General features: G+C 43.1%; 1 protein-coding gene across 1 annotated transcript; it reads right to left on the reverse strand.

Moving 5' to 3' along the window:
* Positions 1-311: 311 nt before the first annotated feature.
* tcima (transcriptional and immune response regulator a) lies at positions 312-1,094 on the reverse strand. The gene has a single exon (XM_029511390.1). It carries the CDS (start codon positions 1,043-1,045, stop codon positions 743-745), a length of 303 nt encoding a protein of 100 aa, XP_029367250.1. The 5' UTR covers positions 1,046-1,094; the 3' UTR covers positions 312-742.
* Between the last annotated feature and the right edge of the window lie 11,002 nt (positions 1,095-12,096).

Consider the following 12,096-nt stretch of genomic DNA (forward strand, 5'->3'; position numbering starts at 1 on the left):
TCTGCTGTCATAGAAATGTGGCCAAGAAAACACTTCAGTTTTCCTGTAGTCATGGTGGACAGATATTTCACCTGAGGGGATTCCCTGTTCACCACCAGCAGATGTCACATCTGCTCAGCAGCACATGGCTAAGACCTATCTGTACTAGTTCACTGACATTTTTTTGTTAATTTCTTCCTGCACTTTAACAGACGACAGATACAGATTAACCCAAACATAGGAAGGCTGCCATATTTAACCTTTTTACACAGTTAAACATTAGAAAAACTGGTCAGCGGCTCTAATAAAGACAAATAGTCTGCAACTTCTGTATTCAGGTGAAAAATTTATTACAAAATGACAAATAAAGGAACATAATAAATGTAAAGTATTGAGCCACTGAGAGCTCATGAGTTCATGAAGACACTGTGTGCGTCTGAGCGTGTCTGTGTTTTGAGGCATCCAGGCTGTTGGCACACTGAGCTGCTCCATATTCATCACAGAGGTCCAGATATGTGGGCTTCACAGTCACATCCACATCTGTCCGTTCGTGGTCTCAGAGAGCGTTATATTCCCAGTAGCGTCGTCGAGCCCCGGGCTCTGTGCAGGCCACTTCCATCCATGAGATCACAGCTGCTCCATTAAGGCCCTGGGAAGCTGTCCGACCTTCCACGCTCCTGTCGCGCTGAGTCCCGGTGTCGGGAGTGTTTCCTGATGCGGCTCCCGTAGAGCCCGTAGAGAAGGCGGTACGGCTGCGGGCCACTCATCGCAGGTTGAGCAGCTGCCGGAGCATCCCTGCAATCTGCAGGAATTTGTCTTTCTTGCGCTGCTTGAGACCCATGAGGGCTCGGGCCGTCTCCTCCGGGTCCTGGCTGTAGGAGAAGATGCTCCTCACTCTCTCCTCCGCCTTCATGTCACCAGTTTTCTGGAAGAGTTTCATCAGCGCGTCCTGGTTCACATTCTCAAATATGTTTCCCGCAGCCTTTTTGCGGTGCGCAGTGTCGAACTTGTTCCCGCGGACAGACGGACTGACCCGACGGCTCTCAGAGGACCCGAGGCTGGACATGTTGTCTCTGTGTCTCTGTTAAACGATGCCGGTGGCCTGGTCCGGACTGAGGAGCGCAGTGAGAGGAGGAAGCAGCCGGCAGTCTTATATACAACTGCCAAGACACGGCGCCGCGCTGCACGCTCACATCAGTGACGTCAACAGATACCAGCAGAGGGAGGACTACAGGCCTCCCAAGCGGAAATGTTTCATTTACTGTGCTTAAGAGTAAGCAGGCACACATCATGTTTATTTCTTTAATTTTATGTATTGAACTGCAGTCACTCTGTGGAATAATCAATAGTATATCATTGATAATAGACCAGACCTGGATGTTAATGTATTCATGTGCAAACAGATGTTTCCTATTTATTTACCTGAGCCAGTTGTTGCAGTAGCCGAATCACTTTCGCATTGACCTATTGGCTGAGGAGCAAATGAATGGGTTTGTGGAATAAAGTTGTGTTTTCTACAGCATCTTACCTTCAGGCTGTAGCTATGACTCTCCCTGCTGTTCTGATATCAACAAGACATAAACATTTCACAGGATTATATTTTTAATGACAATTTTACGCAGGAATTATCTCTAAATTAACTTTAAATCACCCATTTCCAGCTAGTGGACTGAAAATATCTGTTGTTTTTTTTTTGTTGTTGTTGTTGTTGTTTTTTTTTGTTGTTGTTGTTGTTTGGTGGGTGTGCTGTGTTTCCAATTTTGCTGACTGCAGCCTCCTCATCTGGGCTGATAAAGCTGCAAGGCGTTCCCCTTTCCAATGTAACTATAATGCTGGCACGTCAACAAAATTAGCATTTGCCCTAAATGGACAAAGCATGTCACAGAGGGAAGCTGGAGCTCAGCATGCTCAGCGTGTAAGTCCAACAGTAAAACAGATCCTTGCTGAGCAGAGGAGGAACAATAGTCAGATGTTCGCTGACATCTTAGCTTTCCAGGTCTGTCTGAACAATGTATTGCCACAGGAGACCGGCATGGCAGTCATGACTGGAGACAAAGAATGTCCTGGCGCAGCCACGCTCAACAAAGTGTCAGTTAGTGGAAATGGTATATTTATGACCCCAGTGTTGTCCCAGAGGAGCCCAGGACACCAGGACTAAGCACAATGACATTCCAGCAGGCAGAAGGAAACTGGAGCCTTGAGCTGCTGACCCTCCTCTTCTGTCCACATTGAGGATTCTAGCTTTATCATAACAGATGAGATACTGAGTCTAAATGTTATAGGTCACTCATCTTTCCCCAATGGAGGGGCATGCACAGGAGACAGTTGGTTTACTCCTCATACATCCCCTCAAGATAAAGAAACAATCCACTTTGGTTCAAGTTGCATAATCTCTCTCCCAAATGTTCCTGAAATAGAGTCCAGGGGCCAGGCAGATTATCCAATCTTTTCTGAAGAAAGATCTTAAGTAATGTCTTAAGATCTAAATTAAGAAGTTTGTAAGAAAGTTCTTAAGTGCAATTCCTCAATATTTTCTTAAGAACAGTATAAAATTTTTTGAATGTCTTTATTTTTCTGACTTCTTAAAATACGTCTCGATTGAATATGTTGCATCATACGGGCCAATAAACATTTTAATGGACGTTATAATAGAGCTGGGATTGGCTCCAGCAATGGTGGGACAGACGCTGAGAGACGCACAGGCAGATTTCAAGTCTGAGGTGAAAAAGAAGGGAGCTGAGAGGAAACGATTGATGGGCAAGACCCGTGGAGGTGAAAGTATTGTAGCGTTTGAGGGTAACTGGGTGGATGGAAAACATAGCTCAACAGAGCCCAGATTTATTTCATTGCCACAGCACAGCTAACCAGAGGTTGACATGTCCCCTGGAAAACAACGAACTGGGGCTGTGTACGAAACCATCCCACAATGCATTGTGAAAAGTGGTGAATAGCCGATGATCACTAACCCAAGCAAGATATCCAATGATGCATTGTGCTTGCGGCAAAAATGGCGATTCCAGCAGAACAGAATTGTTTATTTTATAGCACATTGAAAAAACAAGGCAATTAAACATACGTTGATGAATTAAGAAATTAAGAACTGATCTCGAATGGTTTCACGTGGCCTCTGAGTTTGGGAGGCCCAGTGAGGCAGCAGGTAGTCAGACATAAATATTTTTGGATAAGAAGCCACTGTCCATCAGGGATTATAAAATGTTCTCTGTCCAAGATGGAGAGAAGTTGAGAAGTGAGACAATAACAAAAGCAGTGAACAATGTGAGAGATATTTAGATAAAAACAGTCAAATGACAGTCTTACATAGAAAGACCTCAGAACTCAGTGTCACTGAGGCATTTGAGCAGATGGACCAGTGGAAAAAGGGCTTCACTGCTCATATACTGATCATACACTGATATATATATGGAGAGAATTTTCTCAGAGCAGATGTAAGTTTACTGACCAATGCCCTTTTGCCTTGCCTATCATATTGGTCTAAATCAGAGGTGTCCAAACAGTCTCCTTCCTGTTTTTGCACCTATATTAGTCCAACAGCTCATCTCTGGGCCCCCCAAGGAGAAGTTTTACATCAGCTGCTCCACAACAACAACAACCACAGAGATTAATTCAAACATCTCCATCTCCAGATATGAAGTTTACTTTAAAGCTGTCATATGTTCGTTTGGGCCACGAAACAATATGGCCTGGACAAAATGAATCACATGTATGCGATGAAGGCTTGTACTCAGACAGGGTAGTGTCTCACATCGTTTCACAGAAACAAAATCTAAAACTTCCTGAATCTGTACAGTGCACTCCTGTCTCCTGCTGCTCTGTACTTAAAAGGACACATGTTCATTGTCTTCATGCTGTGACATGTCTGTCCATTACACATGAAGCTGCTGCAGCTTTACTGAGATCTGAGACAGAACTGAAAAAGTCCTGAGTATTTGATTTTGTCCAGCCCCCAATTTGACCTTTGACCTGTGTTCTTTCAATGAGATTTCCCTGTTTTTCCATTGTTTTTCCTGATCTTTGAACAGAGCTGGTGCTAATCAGTTGCTGCTTCATATGTAACAGGGAGGCATGGGAGTGGTTTCTTCTCTGTCTTCTCTGTCCACTCAGTGTGTCTCTCAAAACTTGTCATTTAAAGACCACAGAATGGCCTACATTAGTCATTAAATGTTTTGAATGAAGTCATGTTTTAGTTTTATTAAAATAGAAACAATCTTGAGGAAATGTCTGGATACACAAAGGTTTGTCATACACCTGAGACTGACAACAGTTGTCGGATGTTTGCTGTGTTTTGTAAAAGTCTCTGTTGCAGTTTTGTCATGGTTCTGGTCTTATCTGTCCCAGAGTCACTGCTCACTACCTGAATAAGCAGAAACACTTTAATCACAAGATGGTTCTCTGTCCTGATGGGAGTTTGTTCACTCTGGATCATGAGACAACAAAAAACACTTATATGTGAGAGTTGCTCTGAATCAGATATGAGGAGGAAGTCTGATTTCCTCGTTCAACAATAAATGAGCCTGAATGTTTTGGAGCTGTTTAATGATCAGTGCCAGTAAACTGGAGTAAAGGAGCCGTGACATGTTTGTGGAAGTTAAACAATAATACGCTGCTAAGTGACAAGTCCTCAGGCTTCATTAACACAAGTCTGGATCTGGGCCTGTATATTTTCATCTGACTGTTGGACTTTACTGGAATCTGTGGCTGCCGACAAACACCAAGCATGTCTTCTAAATAAATGGCCTCTTGTGTAACATCAGCCAGAGGTGGGGGAGGCATTACTGGGACACTGTTTGTGTGAATCAGGGCGGGATCCTGTGGTCAACAGGGGTCACTCAGTTTAACTGCTTCTGTGAGAGTTACTTCTGATTACCTGTCTGTAACACATGATACCTCTGACCCACAAACAGCAACATCATACTACAAAACGTATTACTAAATTACTTATAACTAAGAAGGGGGGAGGGGGGGTAAAACTAGACTAATTGCGGTGTATAAGAGTTTAAAATAACAAAATGTAATCAAAAACATAATCAGTGCCAGAAATTACCAACTTTTTACCTGAAGTAGGCAATGACAGGCTGCAGAGAGAGACAATAAACCAGCATTCCTGATAATTAAACTTGAGAAAAACTTCAAAAATACCTTTAATTTAACATAACTCAGCAGTTAGATTGGTTAGATTGTTAGATTGTTAGATTGGTGCCTCATAAAGGTTAAGATACCAGCTGACCCTCAGATATGGGGGTGGGGGGGGGGGGTGATGAAAATCAAAGAAAAAACAAATATGCTGTAAGATGCAAATAATTATTAAAAAATTGTGTTATTTCAGTCTGTGGGTGACTGTCAATAGTAATTAAATGTTGTTTAAATATTTATTTGGTTCTAAAATGTTTTTTTTTTTTTATTATTTTATTCGCTTCCTGAAGTGAAGGATGCCGGTAAAACAGAATCCAGTAGACTCATCTGTGTGCATCCCGTATGCATCCAAGAAACATCAGCAGTGAATCAGCAATCAGTATCAATCAGTCCTTTGGTCACTCACAAGCTACCTCCTGGAGAAGAGAGCCCCCATCTCCAACTGGAAAGGTGTCTGTCAACAACAAAGTTATAAGACCAGGATTTGGATACTTTTGTCTCCATTGTCCGAGAACATGAAGCTGAAACAATATAAATCCAGCACGGTCCAAACTTGTTCTTCTTGTTTGTGCTGTGGGAGTGTGGAGTTCAATTTGTTTCACCTGCTCATGTTTCAGCCTGCTGGGATGAAGAAACTCTTAGCTGCAATGGACCAGGCCCTAACACTTACATGCAAAGCAGAGTTCTTCCCCCAGGACAAGCCTGTTCATGCAGATTAAATGACCCAGCACCGAGCCAGCATAGAGACCAAGGCAATGTGAGGTACAATTTCATTTAGCCGGTTCATTCCAGCTCACTTCTAGTTCATGGTTGGCTGAACCACAGGCGCTTGAGGCCAGCACTACTGCATAACTTTCAACACACTGCCACTGAGCCCTGGGCTCAGTCCCACCCCCCTGGATCAGGTGAATCCAATTAAGGTCACTGGTTGGCTTGGGGTTACAGGGGGACGTGGGGGGGGGTTGCTGAACAACAGGTGTTGTCTCACAGATCCCTGGTAAATGCATTGCTAAGACTCAGATGCTACCCATCATGCACCTCTAGCTGTCTGTTGTTGTCTATTATGTTATTTCATATGACCAATATTTACATGATTCTGTGGGTTAGGGTTAGGGTTGGGGTTAGGGGATTAGGGGCTCAGGGGGTTAGGTGGTGGTCATTAGATAGAAATAACCTATTAAAACGTTCAAGGTCTCGTATGGTTGCCATTTAACTGAAACTTCACCTTCTCCTACAGCTGTTAACTCTTTGAATGTCTGTCTCCTCTGTCATGGATAGACAGCCGAGAAGCTGTTTAACTGTTCGTTTGCTTTAGGTTAATGTAACATGAGTGTTGGTGACAGGAAGTCTAGTTTCAGTCAGTACGGCAGGAACATCCTGGTGTTGGCAGTCCAAAGCTCAGATGTCGGCATGGAGACCAAAACAACCATAAAACACAGATAACATTAACTTTGTGTTTATCACTTGGTGAGCATAGAAGCACCCTCTTCACCTAGGATGAGGTAGCCCAGGATGCACTCCTGCTCACAGCTAAACACGAGAGCTACTGCCTCATTGTCTCCATGACAGTGAGGAGAAAGACCGTCTTGTCCTAAAGTGGATGGCAGTTCAGGGGTTGGAGCCATAACACTGCAGCACAGCACAGCAGCAAGCAAGCAGCAACTCAGACTGTTTGACGAACCACAACATGTTAGGGTTAGACCAATAAACAGACCCATCTGTCTCTGCGGTACGCACCTCTGTTAACTGGACAAAGTTGGTGGAGTCTCTGTGTTTGACTGTACTGTGGTTGGCCTGCCAGTGTTGTCCCCTTAGTTTTACAGACAAGCTCCATATTCTGACACGCAACCGGACAGAGCTGCTCTGTGCAGGTGAATGGGACTTGCTCAGATACATTGAGACTTTATCAGTTGGGGAGCAGAGACCTTTCCGACAGGGTTTCGTCCAGCACAAGGTAAATGACAGTGCTGGAACCAGTCAACGGCAGCCCTCCAGTATCAGTTCACTTCTTTATGCTATAAAACTAACAGAGACAGACAGAGACAAACAACCACTCACGCTCACCCTCACCAGTTAAGCTAAACATGCATGTCTTTGGATGTTGGGAGGAAACCCGGAGGAAACCCACACAGGCATGGGAAGAACATGCGCCACGCCCAGACGGGCCAAGCCACAGCCCACCACGACTTGGGCCATCGCCCCTAGACAGAGCTCCCCCCCCACACCTCCATCCATCCCCTGTTCTCCCTACTCCCCCTTACCCCAGAGCAGGCCAAGCTCAAGGCCACAAGGTCATGGTGGACACGCAAAGGGAAGCCAAACTTCAGGGCAAAGTTGTTGAAAATGAGGTTTGCAGCATGTTTTCCTGACTTTGATGTAGTAGTGTATGCCTATGCAGCTCAGCTCAGCTCCTTCACCGGTGGCTTAGAACCTGACAGTTTGCACTCTAAAACAGGACAAACAACTGAATTAGATTTCTGTGCTTCTCTTAACTTTTCTTTTGGTATGGGTTGGATTGATACAGTTGCTGGTTCATTTTCAGCTGAGACTGACAAGGATGCAGCAGTGAATGACCAAGTTACAGGGGACTCTTTCTGTACATCAATAGCTTGGATGGCAGCAGAGATGGTGTTAGGTGGCAGATCCTCTGAACATTCTCTCATTAGTGACTCAACATCCAACGGCATTCTTGACAAAACATCAGCATCACTGCTTTCTTTACACAAGAAATCAGCCAACTCTGCAACCCACCTAGAAGTGGTTGCATTCAGTCTTGCATTTGACGAAGATGTAGGTAAGCGGGATGTTATCACTATACACGGTGAAGTTTGGGGCATAATACAAATAATTGCAAAACTTGTCAGTGATGGCCATTTTAAAGCCAGGAATTGTAGCTTGCCTGCATGATAGTTCTTTTCAGCTGCCATCAGCATGCAACAGTCACAAGCTATGACTCTAAGTTGGTCATATTGGTTTTGATACAACACTGCTCCCAAACCCTGATGTAATGCATCCATGTGTACAATAAATGGTTGCGTTTTCTTTTTACCCCATCATAGTTTTTATCCTACAACAGACAATGGATTTACTGTTCTTTTTAATCTGCAACAAATTATTAATGTGTTACCTTTTTAACTCATCACACTCACAGTTTCCTGTTGCCATTATGTCATTTATAAGGTAAAGGCTCTAGCGGGAATAATTCTTCACGTTTATTTTCATTAACCACCATCTTTTTTGTATTTAAAAGCTTTAGGAGTGCTGATGTGTCACAGAGAGACACTGTCAACCAGTAAGGCAGAGGAAGATGCCACTAATGAAAAATGAAGCAGCTTCCAGCTTCTGGGCTCCAGCAGCTCAAAATAATTATCAGATGCAGGTCTATGTCTGCTGGACAAGCAGCAACAACTCTGAGTAAAGAGAGCAGCCTGTATGTAGACATGAGACTGGGCAGATTAAGAGGAAGTTTGTATTTGGGGAAATTCAATGACCTCAGGGAGGTTTAAAAGTGCTTAGTGTGGTAGCCTGGTTGTGGAACTGAGAGCCACGGCGAGTTTCAGCTGCAGGCCAGTTCAAACCGGTCTGTTGCTAAGAGAAATCTGCCTCTGACTTAACTCACCACCAGGGTTGTCTATATATGCCCCTGGGGCAGAAACAAAAACTTTAACAAAATATGAATGTGTAATCTGAGCGGGGGCAGATTTTGAAGTGCTTAAAAAATATGATAACAACAAAGAAGAGGGGAGAGTGAATATATTCTGCATCAGATCATTGACAGTTTTATATGAAAATCTCCCGGTTGGTCTGTCAACCAATGAAAGTTTGTATTTTAACATGCGGACATTAATGTATTTAATATTCTGCCTAAAGAAAAAAAATGCAACAACATAATCATTAGTTAAAATCTTATCTTTAACAATTGAAGTAGATTTTGATACAGATTTTGAAAGGCAGGGATTTTACATTACCATTTTGCTAATTTGACACCAGTGATAATTTGAGTCTCAGTCCCACTTTTATTATTTGTGGAGAATATTTTTACTTAGTGGTTGATCTGCCTTTACTTAAATATGATATTTGAAAACCAGAGCAATACCTGATTATATTTCATATGATGGAAACCAGAGAGATACAGTCAGCTCAATGTGTCCAAATGTAAGGCATGTTAATGAGACACAGCATCTTCACTTCATTATAAAACTATCCCCAAAACAAACAAGAAACACCTCTCATTTCCTGCATCTCCTGCAAGGTCAAAGGTCAACAGGTGGGCTGCAGTAACAGCCGAATGAGGCTGGTGGATGGTTACACTCTGCTGTGATGTTGCCTGATGTTGCTGAGCGATCACAGGTCTAATCTAGATCCAGTTCTCAACTGGATTACAAGGTAATCTGGAACCAGGTCTGGACTGGATTGGACAGTTGAGTGCTGTTAACATGAATGTGTCATGTGAGAGCCCCCGGAGACTGTCCAGGTTCCTGGCAGCTGAAGTTGAGAATGAAGAGCTCGCCCTCTGGTGTTTAAGTAGTAGAGATGCAGACTGGTGATGATGGACAGTGGATAGCTGTCCACCATTTAATGTTCTGCTGCAAGTAAATAGATTTTCCTCTGTAAGGGTGTTTATATAAATAACAAAAAAAATGTACATCAGTGATAAAAGTGAAAGTATTTAGTATTCAAAATGGGACTTTTAATTGAATGTGTGTTGGGGTATATATATAAAAGATAGAATATTAGATTATATTGATTGTGGTGCCCTCCCCTAATGTGAACTGGGATTGGCTCCAGGGGCATAGTGGTTGCCCCACAACAAGAAGGTCATAGGTTTGGTTCCTGGGCCTGGGGCCTTTCTGTCTGAAGTTTGCATGTTTTCCTCGAGCTTGCGTGGGTTTCCTCCAGGTACTCTGGTTTCCTCCCACTGTCCAAAGACATACATGTTTAGGTCAATTGGTCTAAATTGCCCATTGGTCTGAGTGTGAGTGGTTGTTCGTCTCTGTGATGGACTGGCAACCTGTCAAGGGCATACCCTGTCCTCGCCCAATGCTGGGATAGAGAGTAATATGAACACCTTCTCGTCAAACTTGACAGGTCCTTTGATCTGAGTTGACCTTTTGACCCCTCCCCTCTCGACCAATGAGAGCATTTCCCCGTCCCTAACCACTCCCCTAGTGTTTCCACGCCCCTGGCAATGAGGTCACAACCAATCAGATCATTCGAGGGTGGGTACGAGCAGAACGGCGGGAAATTCATTTCCAGGCTGACAGGCAATGAGGGAGGATGTGTTTTGCTAGAGTGAAAGGAAAAAACTGTTGAGAGCAGATGGAGTATGTATTTAAAAAATGGATGATATGGATGAGTGTTTCACTCTCTATGAAGAGGGATGATATTGACAATACAATGGTATTCAAACAACAAGATAGAAAAAAGAGTTTTAAATCATCTGAAAGTTGTGTTTTCTCCCTATGAAGGGGCTACTAACTAGGGTCTTTTGTAATTTTCGGTTTCGTCTGTTGTTCAAACATGTAATGAAAGGAGAGGACGATTTTCACATGACACAGAGTGTTTCTCTCTACGAAGGGTCTTTGCAAATCAGGGTTGATTGGAGAGGAGGTTGGTTTTCACCCACTGATCCAGCCCTAGCGATAAGGCGAGAGCCAATGAGATAGTTCGAGGGCAGGTATGAGCGGAACGGCGGTAAATTAATGTAGAGGTTGACGGTGAAAGGAAAAAACTTAAAGTGTTGAGAGCAGATTGAGTATATATATTAAAAAAATATTCACATGAGATGGTACACAGAGTGTTTCTCTCTCTCTCTCTCTCTCTCTCTACGAAGAGGGAGGATATTCACAATATATGGTAGGTTTTCGGTTTAACGGTTTCGTTCGTTGTTCAAACCTCTGTTGTAATGAAAGGAGACAATGATATTCACATGGCACAGAGTGTTTCTCTCTATGCAAAACTTACAAAGAACCAGTGAGAATGAAATGACCAGTGAGTCTGTTTTCTCATTCCAAGAAAGGACAAGACCCTGATTCTAAAGTGTTTACAGCTGATAAAACAAAACACAGGGACGGGGAGTCAAGGGAGAAGAAAAACTTGTTTATCTATGAAGGGTAAAAAAACTCACAGGGTGAGTCTCAGGGACTCTAATGTGTTTATTACATCTCGTAAAAAAAATCGATTGACAAGTTGTGATCAGTTGACCACTCCGACCGGCGGAAGAAAGAAATGAACCACGGTAAGTCATTTTAAGATAACGCAGTTCATTGATTGTTTCTGAAAAGTTTTTGTGATGTATATATATTTTCTTAAAAGACTTGTTTTTACAGGCGGTCTTCTAGAGGGTGACTTGGTGTGTCACTTTTGATGATTCCTGAAGGTAAGTGTTGGGTCTTTATCGAGATTATATTCATATTATTTTTATTTTTACAGTATTTTTTTCGGTAGTTTGTACACAAGATCTGGACGAAATTGAAAGAGTTTTCAGAGAAAGTTCTCCCGCACCAGTAACCGCTGTAGCCATGACCGGGCCCGTACCAGAGGCCGAAGGCGTACGGGGATAAACAACTATTCCAGGACCCGGAGGTCTCAAGACGGGAGGAAGCTCGAGGAGAATCTAGGAAAAGATCCAAGGAGTCTTCGAGCAGCTCATCTTCTTCATCTTCTTCCTCTGCCGCCAGCAGAAGAGATTGTAAGTTGTTTTTTTTTTCACATCTAAAACATCCGCCAGTACTTCAAACGGTGTACCTGCATGAACAGTGAAACAGAGCGAAGCTGCTTCAACTGTGTATAGCTCCGTGGGAAATAATTTTTATTGTATTTTTTTAGACTATAGGAAGGAGAAGAGGAGAAATTTGTGCTACAGAAGAAATTGGTCCCCATCCTACAGGAGAGCAATGTCGCTATGGTGTAAATGAATTGCGATCTGTAATAAACAATTTAACTATAGAAAATGATTCTGCGACT

Source organism: Echeneis naucrates, chromosome 9 (assembly GCF_900963305.1).
Source record: "Echeneis naucrates chromosome 9, fEcheNa1.1, whole genome shotgun sequence".
In the NCBI taxonomy this organism is placed as follows: Eukaryota; Metazoa; Chordata; class Actinopteri; order Carangiformes; family Echeneidae; genus Echeneis; species Echeneis naucrates.

What these genes read in the sequence shown, in the direction of transcription:
- tcima (XM_029511390.1), bottom strand. Translation starts at nt 1,045, where the DNA reads ATGTCCAGCCTCGGGTCCTCTGAGAGCCGTCGGGTCAGTCCGTCTGTC.